Source organism: Podarcis tiliguerta, assembly GCF_965153285.1.
Source record: "Podarcis tiliguerta genome assembly, chromosome: 1".
In the NCBI taxonomy this organism is placed as follows: Eukaryota; Metazoa; Chordata; class Lepidosauria; order Squamata; family Lacertidae; genus Podarcis; species Podarcis tiliguerta.
In genome coordinates, this window is record NC_139534.1 from 97,256,610 (window position 1) to 97,272,424 (window position 15,815).

The 15,815-nt window shown below is 43.9% G+C and overlaps 2 protein-coding genes across 2 annotated transcripts in view; both read left to right on the top strand.

The window, feature by feature from the left end:
- Positions 1-4,441: 4,441 nt before the first annotated feature.
- Positions 4,442-9,212, top strand: ZNF770 (zinc finger protein 770; the record flags this gene model as incomplete). The annotated part of the gene is given in 5 exon segments (XM_083399488.1): positions 4,442-4,549; positions 7,161-7,313; positions 7,317-7,473; positions 8,984-9,088; positions 9,091-9,212. Coding segments are annotated over 5 exon segments (645 nt in total).
- A 5,537-nt stretch (positions 9,213-14,749) lies between these two features.
- AQR (aquarius intron-binding spliceosomal factor) overlaps positions 14,750-15,815 on the top strand; it is a 51,651-nt gene continuing 50,585 nt past the window's right edge. The window contains exon 1 of the mRNA XM_083452336.1: positions 14,750-15,089. Coding sequence (XP_083308462.1) covers positions 14,979-15,089 — 111 coding nt within the window. The 5' untranslated portion in view covers positions 14,750-14,978. The remainder of the gene's footprint in view (positions 15,090-15,815) is intronic.

Here is a 15,815-nt window from a genome sequence, read left to right on the forward strand (position 1 = left end):
ATTGGGTATAGATCATAAAAAACAGTCCCTTATGTATTAAACACTGACAAATTGGTCTCATTATGAAGTAGGACTGGAACTGATGGCATGGACTAATTAAATTGCTAGAGCTAAAAAGTATTATGAGGAAAGAAAGGTAAAAATAGCTTATTTGATTCTCTAGTGTCAAATGTTGCCCCAGGAATATTTTATATGGAATGTTCTTCAGCTGCTTATATGCTTTGGCTTTTTCTGCCAAACTAATTTTGGGGCCATGAGCCCAGTTAACATAGTGATAATGATCAGTGCACACTTGCATAAGTCATACATACAATAATTGTTATGATTGACTGGGTTCCTATCCTGCCCTTCATTATTATCTCCTTTTCATGAAGTGTTGCAACAATTAAAAAAAAACCAGACCAACAAAATACAACATATAATTTAAATTATCCAGCATAATAAGGTAAAAGGTAAGGCAAAGAACACCTGACTATGCGGTTGCGGCGCTCATCTCACTTTCAGGCCGAGGGAGCTGGCGTTTGTCCACAGACAGCATTCTGGGTCATGTGCACTGGTGTGCTTTCGAACTGCTAGGTTGGCAGGAGCTGGGACCGAGCAACAGGAGCACACCCTGTCGCAGGGATTCGAACCGCTGACCTTCTGATCGGCAAGCCCAAGAGGCTCAGTGGTTTACACCACAGCGCCATCCGCATCCCTGATCCAGCATAATACAATCAATCCATTCAACTGTCCCACCCTAGATGCCTATGACTAGGAGGCACCTTAGAAGGCAGTGATAACAAGTGGCTTCAAAAAAGGCGTAGTCAAATTCATGGAGGATAAGCCTATCAGCGGCTGCTCACCATGATAGCTATGATTGGCCTCCATGGCTGGAGGTAGTAGGCTTCGAAATACCATTTGCTGGGAACCACAGGAAGGTAGAGTGCCATTGTGCTGAGTGTTGTTGCACTTAGAGTGTTGTGTGAGCTTCCCATGGGCATCCATTGGCCATCCCGATATACAGTGGTACCTCTGGTTACGAACTTAATTCGTTCCGGAGGTCCGTTCTTAACCTGAAACCGTTCTTAAACTGAGGTACCACTTTAGCTAATGGGGCCTCCTGCTGCTGCCACACAATTTCTGTTCTCATCCTGAGGTAAAGTTCTTAACCTGAGGTACTACTTCCGGTTTAGTGGAGTTGTAACCCAAAGTGTTTGTAACCCGAGGTCTTTGTAACCCGAGGTGTTTGTAACCTGAGGTACCACTGTACTTAGTTGTTGTTATACTCCCCCCCCCCCAAATAAGCAATACAAGATGCTGACGTGTTACGCTAGACAAATGACTGCTGAAATAGAGGCGTGTTGTTCTGCGCTGAGTAACACAGAACTGTTCATCAGGCAGAATCCTAGCAGAGAATTCTTCAACAAGCAAAAGTGTGGCCAGGCACCAGGCACGAATATAAGATATCCTCTCTTGGGGCAAAGGGCTACCATTGGATCCCTTCCAGCTCAATGATTCTAGGGCCACATAGTACTCTCTATTTGTTTTAAGCAGAAAACAATGGCTGCAGGAGAAGAGCGCTAGAGAAACTTTTCACATTTACTGCCAATGGGAGATTAATTAATACACTCATTACACTTGAAAGCCTGGATGTACCTGGGAACACTGAGATACCCACAGTGCCATCAGTGGTAATTTAAAAATCAATTTCTCTTCTGTAGTAATTAAATGTGTCCATTTAAAGAGATATAATTGATAGTGCCTGCAACTAATTTCAAAGCAGGAACTCTTCAGGGATTCTAGCGATTAACGGATACGGTTTCTGCTTTTTCCTTCAAGAACGGAACAGACATGGCAACTAAATTGTTGATTGTGGACTGTTAGTTGAACTGTCTGTGACAGATGCCACACATTAAAATGCATCAGGTACTATAGACCTCCTTCTGGAAATAGACTTCCATTAGAGCCAAATGCAACAGACTAAACAGGCTACCCAGTGCTCCTATCCATCACAGGCAACGTGCTCCTCTTTCAGGCAGTATTTACTGCATTGATATCCTGCCTTTCCTCCAAGGATCTCAAAGCACTGCTCCTGGCATTCCTAACCTCCATTTGATCCTAGTGAGTGGGCCATGACAGAGTGGGGATTTGAGCCTTGGTCTCCTCGGTCTCAGTACAACCGTGTAAACATCTTCCATGACAACAATGCCCATTTACCCCACAAAGAACTCATAACCCACCTACTTTCAGCAGCCAGAAACACCATAACCAGACACTGGAGAGACCTGTCAGGAGGAAGCATGGACCAATGGTACCAAATAGTATGGGAAACAGCCCTACTAGAAAAATTAACCAATAAACTGAAACTGAGATGGGGACAAACAGAAGAAAGACGCCTTTACCCTGGTATGGTTCCCCTTCATCACATACACAGCCCAACAAGACAATGACAATAATCCACCAACAGCATACAAATCAATATGGCTAACCTGATCCAAAACACCCACCCACCCCACTCACACGAAAAAAAAGATCACCACAGCCAATCACAAACAAACAACCACACCCTAGGCCAACCCCAACCTCTCTCACCACCAAAGAAACACAAATGAACAGCACGAGCAACGCTGACAGCAAACCCTACATACATTAAGCAAAATAGAAACATCGCCACCCGACCCCCCCATCTCGCCCCCTCCCCCCCTCCCCCCCCAATGTTTCAACAAATGAAACTGATTTGTAAAAATGTTACATGGAAAAAATACGAAAGACATTACTCATACTTCTGTAAAACAATAAAATCTTTAATAAAAAAAATTGAAGTAAAAAAAAACACACACACACACACACAAAACCGTGTAACCAAGGGGTGGGGAACCTCCAGCCTGTGGGCTAAATCTGGCCTATGCAGGCTGTTCCCCTAGAAACAAATGCCCACCTGCCCAACCTGGTGCCAGATCTCATCTCAAGCAGTTGTGATTCCTGTGTTGCAAGGGGTTGGACTAGATCAGCATTTCCCAACTTTGGGCCTCCAGCTGTTTTTGGACTACAATTCCCATTATCCTCAGCTAGCAAGACCAGTGGTCAGGGATGATGGGAACTGTAGTTCGAAAACAGCTGGAGGCCCAAGGTTGGGAAACACTGGACTAGATGACCCTCGGATCCCTTCCAACTCTACAATTCTATGACTCTATGATCCCTTTGTGGGATTTTAGCTTATGCAGTGAATAAATTATTGACTCTGTCTCTGTTTATTTCAAACGTTTATTTCTCACCTTTCCTTCAGAGTGCTCAGGGCAACTAATGACCAAAATAAAACCACAAATTAACAATTAAAAACTAAGCCTAGTTTGGCACAGCGCAGCACAACCAAGACAAGGGATGAGTAAAGCAGTCTTGATCTCCTCTCTGGGAGCCTGCACACTCCTGCTAAGCCATGATTTGGCTTTGTGTGACATGTGAACTGAGTCAGCATCATCAATATATAATAGTGTAGAGATGTCAACCTGGCGTTGCTAACAACCAACTGGCAAAAAAACTTAAGCATCTTCCTGAACAGTATTTGTATTTACCCAACAACTATTTTTATAGTCTCATATTTGCTATATTTGCTCCATACGTTCTCCTACTGACATCTGTTATCTCATAGGGCAGGGGTCGGCAAGGTTTACCTCATCTGGGCCGGTTCACTCCAGTGGAGATCCCTCCACGGGTCGGATAGTGCGCGTGCAATTTTCGGAGTCTCCGTCTGCACAGAAACAATTTCCAGCGTCAGCGTCTGTGCAGATGCAATTTCCAGCATCTGTGCATGCGCAGACGCAATTTCCGGCACTGCGGAAGCGAGTCCCAGCGCCGTGTCGGTTTAGCACAGCTGGTGGGGACTTGCCGAGCGGGCGGCTCAGTTTAGGGGCGGCTCGTGGGCTGGTTAAACAACCCCTGTGGGCCGCTTGTGGCCCATGGGCCTTAGGTTGCCTACCCCTGTCATAGGGGCTTGAATTCATCCCCTAAACTTTGTTGAAAGATGTCATCACAATGCATAGGTGTGGTTTGTGCAAGAAGTTGGCACGATCACCATCTTTTGATCTAGCTGCCTCCATACTGCATGAAATAAATCACTGCATCTTGTAGCATGGCCAAAACTATTTAGGTTCACTGTGCCACTCCACTGCTCCCATCAAACTCTCCATCACAGGCTTATATCATTTGATCAGAGTGCTTAAATTTTCCCATGGTAAGCTGCATGGTAATTCATCAGTTCACTATTCGGATAGGGATTCTAGCTCTCATTGATTTTCCTCCCTCTAAATCCCTGTGCTTCTGGCAGCGGAATAAGTAAAAAAAGAAAAAGCCAAACAAAAAACACTCCCTATATTTAGTGCTCATAAATATTTTTTGGCTGTGTTTCTTGCTAATTTAAATTCTTCTGCAAATAAATTTGGGATGGCAGTGTTGTCGCTTGATGTATGTTCTGCTACCTTGCACTAGCCGTTATTTAGGATATCTGCAAACAAGAGGATCTGACTTGATTTCCAGCACTGTCAAACTAAAGAATGGTGGATACGCAGAGGTAATAAATTCTATGCTTTCCGAACACCTGCTAAGGACAGTCCTCGGGAGATGTGACTTCTGAATTTTTTTGAAGATGATTATCATATGCTTAGGCCTGTAAATTATGCCTGCAGGATTTCCTGTTCCCTTTCTTACTGTGAATTTTCACACACAAGTTGCAAACAACACACCTGTTCCCCCTTAACAAAGGGCAGAGAATAACTGGGAGCGCAGTTGCTGTATTTTCAGCTATTTCTTTGTTGCAAGATATTTGAGCAAGCTCTCAAATGGATAACCTGATTTCATGGGAATCAAACTATGTGTTGCTTCTGATTGATTAATCCTTTGCTGCCGGACAAGATGCTACTCCTCTTAATACTTCCTCTTGCAGATGGTTGGCATCAATAAAGGGTAAGTGATGACGCACAGGTGAGACATACGCTATGGATCAGACCCTGCAGTCCTACTGTAGGAGAATCTTCACTGGATCATCAAGGGATCTGCTGTTTAAGTAAGAGATTTAAGTTCAAGCCCCAGTGTAATAAATACCAGTTGAAAGAGCTAACAGGGTTTCATAATCCACTTGTTAGAGCATATCTATTCTATCTTTCACAGCAATCTCAAAAAGGCATCAAAAGTGCACTTGTGTTGAGCTGTCACACATCTTAAGATTGGATTTTCCCCTCCCCCCAAAAGTGCTCCTCTTATTTATTTCTTTAAAAGATATTTCAGTCATATGTTTTCAGGCATTGCAAATTATTTCACTGTCCCAACTAGCGGGGCGGGAAGCTTAGTTTGGTCAAAACTGAGTATATGCTTCCAGAGTTAATGCTAAATTCATTACTTCTGGTAAATGAGCCACCATAGCAGCTATGAAAATTTGTGTCCTGGGCTCTTTAGATTCATCTACCCATGTACTATCTGAAACCCAAGATTGGTTGCCAGATGGTTGTTTATTAATAATAATAATAATAATAATAGTACCCCAGCCACTCTGGGCGGCTCCCCACAGAATATTAAAAACACAATAAAACATCAAACATTAAAAACTTCCCTAAAGAGGGTTGCCTTCAGATGTCTTCTAAAATTCAGATAGTTGTTTATTTCCTTGACATCTGATGAGAGGGCATTCCACAGGGCAGGCGTCACTACCAAGAAGGCCCTCTGCCTGGTTCCCTGTAGCTTCACTTCTCACAGTGTGGGAACTGCCAGAAGGCCCTCGGAGCTGGACCTCATCTGAGCATTGGGGGTGGAGATGCTCCTTCAGGTATACTGGGCCATTTAGGACTTTAAAGGTCAGCACCAACACTTAGAATTATGCTCAGAAATGTACCAATGTAGGTCTTTCAGGACCGGTGTTATATGGCCTCAGCGGCCACTCCCAGTCACCAGTCTAGCTGCCGCATTCTGGATTAATTGTAGTTCTGGATTAGATGTTCCTGCAGTACAACTTCCACAATCCCTGACCATTGTCCCCAGGCTGATAGGAGTCCAAGAACACTTGCATTAAGCTGCCTTTGAAAGCCGATATGATAGATAAGTGCTACCAACACCGTCTGCCTTGGGAGCAAGCCACACTGAAACAGGGAAGGGAGGACTTTCTCTCTCACGAAACATGCACCAAGTTCCACAAAACTGAGCCTTGCAGTAGGAAGTGCTGAGGCGCATGGGCAGGTTTGTACTTCACAAGCACACAATGAAGCAGTGCCCTGGAAGAGACCATGTTCTGCTTACCGTAGGGCCTGGGGCCTTTTGTGCAGAAGGAAAGACTATTCCAGTAAGCATGCACACTAATTAATGGCACAACGGGAAGAGAGCTGAAGGAGCAATTTGGTGCCTTTTCCAGTTTTGGGTACCGGCGGGTTAACAAAAAAACCACATATTTGGTAGTAGGTGCATCTGCTAAGGTGCAAGAAACAATTTTATTGTTGTTGTTATTTATTGTTGTAGCTTGTTGCTTAAGTAGGTCTCCCAGCGACATACATTTAAAAATATAAATATAAATGCATTATACTATAAAGGAAAAAGTCCTACGAAACATCAGTTAACATTGGTATAATTCAAAGCACCCATAACACTGGTAAAAAGGTAAAGGGACCCCTGACCATTAGGTCCAGTCGTGGCCGATTCTGGGGTTGTGGCGCTCATCTTGCTTTATTGGCTGAGGAAGCCGGCGTACAACTTCCGGGTCATGTGGCCAGCAGGACTAAGCCGCTTCTGGCGAACCAGAGCAGCGCACGGAAACACCTTTTGCCTTCCCGCCGGAGCAGTACCTGTTTATCTACTTGTACTTTGTGCTTTCGAACTGCTAGGTTGGCAGGAGCTGGGACCGAGCAACGGGAGCTCACCCCACAAAACTACAGGTCATTTTACTCATGAGTTCTGCCATAAGCTGTTTTATTTCTGCTCATGTTACAGCAAACATCAGGGAGAGGGGGCAGAAAAAAGGCATTGTTTTTTCTGTCTTTCCACCCCTGCTGCAGACTAACATGTCACAATTTTAAAGAAAACAAAGCATATATTTAAAACATTTTATTTGCACTGTTTAGAGAGACCCAGTGGGACGTTGGTGGTTCCAGCTGAAAGGCTTTATTTTTGCCAAAGATTTTGACAAAATATGAATCATATAGCTTGATGTACAAAATGCTAAAATTTCACCAGGGTGTAAAAACCAGCCAAATATCTGGGGGAAGGCCATATATATATGTGACATCTGCTACAAACAGTTTGAAACGTCATCCAAACTATCTAGGTGTTATCTTATAGACACTGGCCCGAAGCCATAGGAATGTCATGCTAGTTGCAAAACTTACAGGCAGTTTGTCCATCTGGAGAGACATTGGCTCACCCATAAGGCCCCTTTCAAGTGTAACATTTGTCACAAAAACTTCAAACATTTAATTGCACTCCAAAGACACCAACAGCTTCACAGTGAGAACATCTAGGGTGAGGCTGAGCAAGCTGAAAGATCAAAGAGTGCCAAGCAAAAGAGACAAAAGAGATTTGGGTCATGGGGTGTTCTCTTTGCCCAAAACATTTTACAGAGAAAGAGAAGGGTGTGCAGCATCTGCGCACCAGATCTGATTATCTGCATGATGCCAGAAGGGGGACGAGCATGCATATGTGTGAGACTCTCAGCGAGATATTTCGTGCGCCATCTAAGCTAAATAGACATCCACACTATTGCACATCCACACTGCCCAAAAGCCATTAAAGTATGTGTTAAATCTTTTTGCCAGTTGACACACCAGAAAATATCAACAGATGAAACCCCATGAAGAGAATACTTCTGAATGTTCTCTTTGTCATCAGGGTTTTAAACCCCAGAACAAACTTCTGGAGCACAAACAGTTTCATGCTCCGAACATTACTCTGGATACTGCACTAGAGAGAGAGTCTTAGGAGCCAAATGCTACAGACAGCATTGCAAAGTGCACAGAAATGTATTGAAACTGTTACTGCATATGACATCCATTAGGGAGATCAGCTGGGTCGTCATCACTGCATTTATGTTGTAGCAGTGCTCTGAGTGCGAACAACGTTCTGAAACAGGACAGATGTGCAGTTTGCACAAATGTGAAGGAAGTATTGTTGTTGTTGCTGTTTAGTTGTTTAGTCATGTCCGACTCTTCTTGACCCCAGGGACCAGAGCACGCCAGGCTCTCCTGTCTTCCACTGCCTCCCGCAGTTTGCTGGTAGCTTTGAGAGCACTGTCCAACCATCTCGTCCTCTGTCGTCCCCTTCTCCTTGTGCCCTCAATCTTTCCCAACATCAGGGTCTTTTCCAGGGAGTCTTCTCTTCTCATGAGGTGGCCAAAGTACTGGAGCCTCAGCTTCAGGATCTGTCCTTCCAGTGAGCACTCAGGGCTGATTTCCTTAAGAATGGATAGGTTTGATCTTCTTGCAGTCCATGGGACTCTCAAGAGTCTCCTCCAGACCATAATTCATCAATTCTTCGGCAATCAGCCTTCTTTATGGTCCAGCTCTCACTTCCATACATCGCTACTAGGAAAACCATAGCTTTGACTCTAAGAACTCACAAGTATCAACAGCAGGTGAGTGGCTTTACCACTGCGAAGCCCACATTAAGAAAAAAACAGCCTTTGAGGAAACTCAAACATGGTGGAGAAAATGTCTCCGAGTTTCCTTTTTCATACAAGAAAAAAATGGGGAAATGCAGCACTTTAGAAGTCACAATTTGGCTCCATCAAGCAAGAAGGGTTCTGGACCCAGAAAGCTTGGACATTTGCAAGAACAATCCAAAGGAAAAGATGTTTGATCTGGCATTATCCTAGCAAGAGCCTGAAGAAACCCATTATTTAGAAATTAATCAGAAATGTATGCTGTGAAAGTCCGCCATGGATGATTCTATGCATTATAAAGATGACTCACTTTATGGCTCATGAGATGATAGTTTCTTTGATAACCAGAAGCACTTCAATGCACTCTTTTAGCATTCAGTAAAAATATACATAATAGACATAAAGTATGCCAATGCGACAGATGTGGAAAAGCCTTTCCTCCTTCTTCCAAGCTTCAAAGACATTATCTCACACAGGATAGAAGCCCTTTGGCTGTACTTGTTACAGAAAGGCATTTAGACAGTCTGCCCATTTTAAAAGACATCAGCTCACCCATACTGAAAAGAGCCTAGGTAGAAGCTGCGCAAATTTGAAAATTTGAATTTGCTTGCCTGGGAGATTGAATTTGAATCTTCACCTTATTTTCAGACATCCTCCTTGGTCCTCTAACTTTTGAGAGTCACAGTCAAACCATGTAACTGAAATCAAATTGGAGACAGAACTTTGTGGATGGACTCTAGTCTGATAGCAAAGATAACTTAATTCTATTTGTGTAATAAAGGGTGGGAAAGGAACAAACTGCTAGTGATGATTTCTCCACCAGTGAAGTCCAAGATAAACCAGCAAAGCAGAAAAGTTAAAGAGGTTTTAATACTGTTTAAGACATTTAAAGCACCCTTTAAACTTGAAATACGCCATTAAAGTATGCCAAGCAGAATCATTTTGAATGTTGTTTCTGACAAAATATTCAGGCGAGCCTCTTACTTGAGAAGGCATCACTTTATCTAGAAGAGGAGAAAGAAGAGGAAGAAGAGGAAGAGGAGGAAGAGGAAGAGGAAGAAGAAGAAGAAGAAGAAGAAGAAGAAGAAGAAGAAGAAGAAGACGACAATTCGGGTATGTCAGAGAGTCAAACAATTCTTGGAAATGTAATTGTACAAAATTAGTTGCTTATACAATTGCACATTCTTCAATGATGGGTGTAGCTGTGGCATGAACCATATAATATACTATGCCAGGAGAGAAGAAGAGGCTGAATTGGCTTGATCATTAGACAAAGGTCAAGCTATTCCATGGCTAGTGACTGGTACATAGGTAGAGGTAGGGACAAGTAGATTCCTGGGCTAATTAGCAGCAGTGCTAATTCTGCATCAGGATCCTAAAGAGAACAACTGGATCCCAATGATGTTTCTGCTAGCTTGCACAATTTTTTAAAAAAATATTTTATTATTAAAATAATTCAACATTAATACATACATATTACAAATGTACATACATTTCATACAATCCTTAAAAATACCCATACATACCCACACTCAATCCCACAGATACTTCCTTGCACAATTTAAGTTTTCTCTGCATTCAAACTGAAGAAGGGCCTTCAAATCCTCAAACTCTGATGAAATATCATATTCCAAAGGCTAAAGTTGGGTTCCTGGCTACCAGGAGAACATCTGTTATTAACTCCCTTGATGAAACATCAACCTATCATTCTGGATTATTAGTGAACCATCAATTTACAAATTATGGTCTCCCAGGATTTGTAGTGATATGTTTCCTGCCTATCAATCAAATTATTATTCCTTGGGATTTACAGATTAGTGGCAACCTTCCTACTGTTAACATCAAGAGATCATTTCCATTTTGAGTTTAACAAATCTCTCAAAAGCATACCCCAAATTTACTTCTATGAGCCAGAGATGAGTATGCTTTTATGGGTGTCAGAAAAATACCTAGGCAATCCTGTTGAAAGTGTACTTTCATGTATTAGTATTTTTTCCCAGTGTTTTCAAGTGCCTCTGCATCACATATCTGCCTAATCTTTTTAAAAACCCCTCAAAAATCACATTTTCTGCATTGGAGTTAAATATTTTACTGCTGAATGAAACTTCTATATTTCCTTTTATAATGAATGTTCCTTTTATTGAGCAGTTTTTGAACTTTGTGTATGTTTAGTTTCACTTTGAAAACTAAATTCAAGCCTCCACTGATACCAGCCCAACCATGTTGAAAGATTGTGTTGCAGATACACTAGTGCATCTATCCTGACCTACATGTTACCACTGGGTACGAGTCTTCCCCAAGCTCTTCCAATATGCTTTCAAGCTTAGCCGGATAACTTAGTCCTAAATCTCACCTCTTCTTTGTTTATGCAGCTGCCATCACTGTTCTTCCACCAATTGTAGCCCACCTTTGGACTAGTGTGCTTGTAACTGTTCCATGTCAGTCTGTTAACCACTTGCAACATGCTGGCAGACTTACCTAATCTGAGCTGGACATTTTAAATTCAAAATACAGCTCTCAGCCTATTAATCAGGCTTCCTCAAACTCGGCCCTCCAGATGTTTTGAGACTACAGTTCCCATCATCCCTGACCACTGGTCCTCCTAGCTGGGGATCATGGGAGTTGTTGGTGAAAAACATCTGGAGGGCCGAATTTGAGGAAGCCTGCTATTAATGGATGGGGAACCTGGAGCCCTCAAGATGTTGCTTGGACTATGACCCCATCATCCCTGGGGGGTTGGTAGCTGATGGGAATTGGGAGACCGACAATATCTGCAGAGCCACATGTTTCCCCAGTCCTGAGGTAAAGAAAGGAGCAGTTTTTTATTCCCACCTTTTTATTCCCACAACATGGTAGCAGTCTTGCTCCTCTTTGTATCGTATTACGGGGAGAATTCTCACATGCCAGATAGAGTGCTGGCTTGGTTAGGGTTGGGGTGTTGGCTTCCCTTCTATGAATATAGTTTGGACATTGGACCTATGTGCTGGGAGGTCCTTTGGATGGTGTGAAGAAAAATGGTGGGGGAAACACCTTTGACACTCAGCCCACCGTATAAGCATGGGCTCAAATGAGGTAACTGGTTCGCCTGAGAATATGGCCTGCAGAGTCCTACTTAGTCCAAGATAAATCGTCCACAAAGTTTACTGTGCATTTTACTTACAGACATAGACGGTAGAACATTTTTCAGAAGTTGTCCTGAATAAATATTTATACACAAACCAGAACAGCACAGAAGGCTCCTTTTAAAGTCCTGAATATTTCAGAAAGCATCTGTTACTAAACTGAGGCATCATGTACAGCCAATCATTACTGTTTAATGAGATAAACAAAGAAAGGAACTTCTGCTATGTAAAAAAAGAAAAAGAAAGAAATACACACCACTACATTCGACAAATCCAATTCATCTGAGGAGGCTGAATCCAAGAAATAGAGCCAACTAGCATAATAGTTTGTTAATGAAAACAAAACATACACATCCAGTCTTTACAATCAAGAAAAAGATCTGCTGATGTTCTGGTTAGATAGACAACTTCCACATACCTGGTCTCATTTAGCTAAGTCCCTTTTGGCTTGCAGTGGGAACTTTCAGTTGAGCATTTCCAGCGTCATAAATGGGAAAATTTACTCAAGTTGGATTGGAATTACTGATTTGGTAATGGCCTTCAATCCATTAACACAAATATATGCAAAGTTGTGGATGAACTTGTGCATTTCCAACTCACTGTTGGAGCATGACTATTGGCTGGTTTGATGCAACAATAAACAGATTATTTCCCATGGTTCTTGGCAGGACTAGATCCTGGCAGCTGTCTGCAAAAATGGGATCAGGGTGGCTATGAAATTCTTCTTGCCACTAATTTCCCGCTAGAAAATGAAGGAAAGGGAACCATAAAAGGTCGGTCTGGATAACCTGAGCATCTTTAAACCCTTTCTGATCAGAATGGAAGTTACAGAACAGCCTGTAGAGCACATGCTCTAAATGCAAAAGATCCCAGGTTGGGTCCCAGGCATCTTTGGTTAAACAGGGACCAGGGACCTTCAGATTGTGCTGGCCTCCAACTCCAAGCCAGCATTGGCCAGTGGTCTGAGGCAATGCAGGGAGCGAGGTTGTCCAATGATGGGTACTTCCAGACTGTGGCAATTTTCAGGTGGAATCCAATCACATGGCAGCAAATTCAGCTTCCACAGTTATAGCTGATTGTGAGGCATTATGCAAGGATGGGACTTGCAATAAGGCAAGTGATGGGGGAAATGTACTGGGGTTACACTTGCTGTGATGCAATGCCATCAGACCTTCCTGCAAACAGATGAGAGTGACTGCTCAATAAGCAGCTTGTCTGGAAGCACCCAGCTTCTGGAGGGCCACAAGTCTGCTATCTCTGAAAAAGGATCGGACTAGCAGGTGACGAGGAAGACCTCAGCTTGACCAAGCCGAGCCAGTAGCAGGGGGCCAAATAAGGTCATTTCCTATGTTTCCATCACATTCCAGGCAAGCAGAGGAAGTGTTTACCAATGCTGTAGAGTCAAGGAATGTCCCAGCCTGACAAAAGAATACCAGCATACGATTAAGTGCTGCCTGAAGGTGTCATGGTCAATAACAATTATGCAAAGATAATGTACTGTATTCCAGTTGGGCTCTTTTTGTATATGTTTAATTACATTTTAAATAAATAAATAAAGCCTTATATCCCACACAATCCAGTTCCAGGGATAGCAGACATATATGGCCTGGTCCCAAAGATATCCTGCAAGCATTGCCGCAGGTTCATATGATTGGGGGGGGGGGGATTTCATTACAATATACAAGCACTGACGAATGCTGTGCTGCATGTAAAGTAGGAAATTACATACAGTAATGACTGAATAAAGCATGGGTAGGCAAACTAAGGCCCCGGGGGCCAGATCTGCCCCAATCGCCTTCTCAGTCCAGCCGGAATCAGTGTGTTTTTACATGAGTAGAATGTGTCCTTTTATTTCAAATGCATCTCTGGGTTATTTGTGAGGCATAGGAATTCGTTCACACACACCCCCAAAAATGTAGTCCTGCCCCTCACAAGGTCTGAGGTACAGTGGACCGGCCCCCCGCTGAAAAAGTTTGCAGACCCTTGGTAAAGCAACGAAATAAAATCCGTACTTATATTGCTGTTACATCCAAGGTCCAGCAGAGGGGAGCAGCGAGCACTCCTGTTTAAATCATTTAGGCTGAAGTCATTGCACGCTGTGGCTCAAAGCTCCTATTGTGATGATCTCATAGCTAAGTGTCATGCGTATAATTATTGAGATTTTCTGCCTATATTCTTGTGTGTGTCGTGCTGAGTTCAGGGAGAGAACAAGCACAAGCTTACTTTGTTGCAGCGTGACTTAAACTAAGGGAAAAGCTCCACTCAGAGACGAGGACTGGGAGAGAATGATAGGAGCCCAAGCAGGTCTTAAACCACTAACTTAAAACCATGACCATAACAGCAGTGTATAACGTGTGAATGTGTGTATACACGCACGCACGCGCACACTTTTGTCAACTGTGGATAACACTTCTTGCACCGGAGGAAGTGGGCTGCAGTCCAGGAAAGCTATCCTAACAAAGCTGAAATCCTAACACCACTTCCCTGGGAGTAAGCCCCACTGAATTCACTGGGTAGAGAGGGTATGGATTGCGCTGTAACTCTTGTCACAGCAGAAACTTTCACCCTAACTTCACGGTAAACGTGAGTTATTGTCAGGTAACCGCGCGCAGGATAGCTGCTGTCATTAAATTAAATTAAATCGGGTTTCCTTGCAGATCAGGGTTACACTCTTCGTTGAATACAAGCGGTTTTTGACGCGGCCACTTCTCCTCTGAAAGCGGAAATCAAGACACAAAACAAAAGCTCCCGCCCCTCTGTTTGCAGCAAAAGTAAAAAATAAACTAGATAAATCCCCTCCCTTCTCAACTATTCGGTTGCACGCGGACACCTTGCGCTTTCAACCTTTCCAAGTGTATAATGCAGATCCTAAACACAGATCCTAAACGCAGAAGTAAACCCCGTTGAGTGTAATGGTACTTCCTCCTTGCTAAGTGTGCATGGAATGGAACCCTCAAGAAGGGAGTGGACGTCATGCTATTTTTTCTATCTCTATGTGCTCCAGCTTCTCAACGCGAGGGGAAAGAGAAGCGGCGAACGGAATCTGTAAAGGAAGCGGAAGTAGCGTGTGCGGCGGCGGCGGCGGCAGCGGCAGCGGCAGCAGCGGCTTCAGTCCGGGCGGGCGAAACCATACTACGGAGGGGGGGGGGGAGAACGGGCGATACCAAGCGTGGTTCTCAAGAGAGAGAGGGCGGCGGGCTGGCCTCGTGAGAGAGGCGTGGAAGGGGCTGTTGCGCGGAAGCAACATGGCAGCGGCGCCGGCGATCTCCTCGGCGGGAGCCCAGCAGGAGCAGCCTGCGCCCAAGAAGATCGTGGCTCCCACCGTGTCGCAGATCAACGCGGAGTTCGTGACGCAGGTGAGCCCCCCACGCCCCCCCCCCAGCTCAGACCCGAAGGGAGCAAAGGGATCCGGAATTTACTGGGCTCAGGTGGAGAAAGATCTGGGGCTCGTCCCCCTTTGAAGTGGCACATGAGGGAAACCCCCACTAGGGAGGATCCCTTTATCTATTGATTGCACTTGTCTCCCACCTTCTCCCCCCCCAAAAAAACCAATCCTGCGAGGTAGGCTAAGGTGGGAGGTCCAGGGTCGCCCAGTGAGCTTTTAATGCCCAGGAAAGTATTTGAACCCTGGTTTCCCAGGTTTTCGGTCTGTCACTAACCACCAGGCCACCGTTAGGATTATAGAGGCACTGCGTCTCTGGGTAATCAATGGCTAAGGGTGCTGTCCTTTGGGTTGGTTGGTTGGTTTGTTTCATGAAGTTTGTTGGTTGCAAGAAGAAAACACCTCAAAAGCCGTTTACGAAAAGATAAAACCAGGAAAAGTTTACGGTACATTGAAATACAGTGGTACCTCAGGTTACAGACGCTTCAGGTTACAGACTCCGCTAACCCAGAAATAGTACCTCGGGTTAAGAACTTTGCTTCAGGATGAGAATAGAAATCGGCAGCAGGAGGCCCCATTAGCTAAAGTGGTGCTTCAGGTTAAGAACAGTTTCAGGTTAAGAACAGACCTCCAGAACGAATTAAGTACTTAGCCTGAGGTACCACTGTATACAAGAAGTTAAAACATTAAAATAGATTAG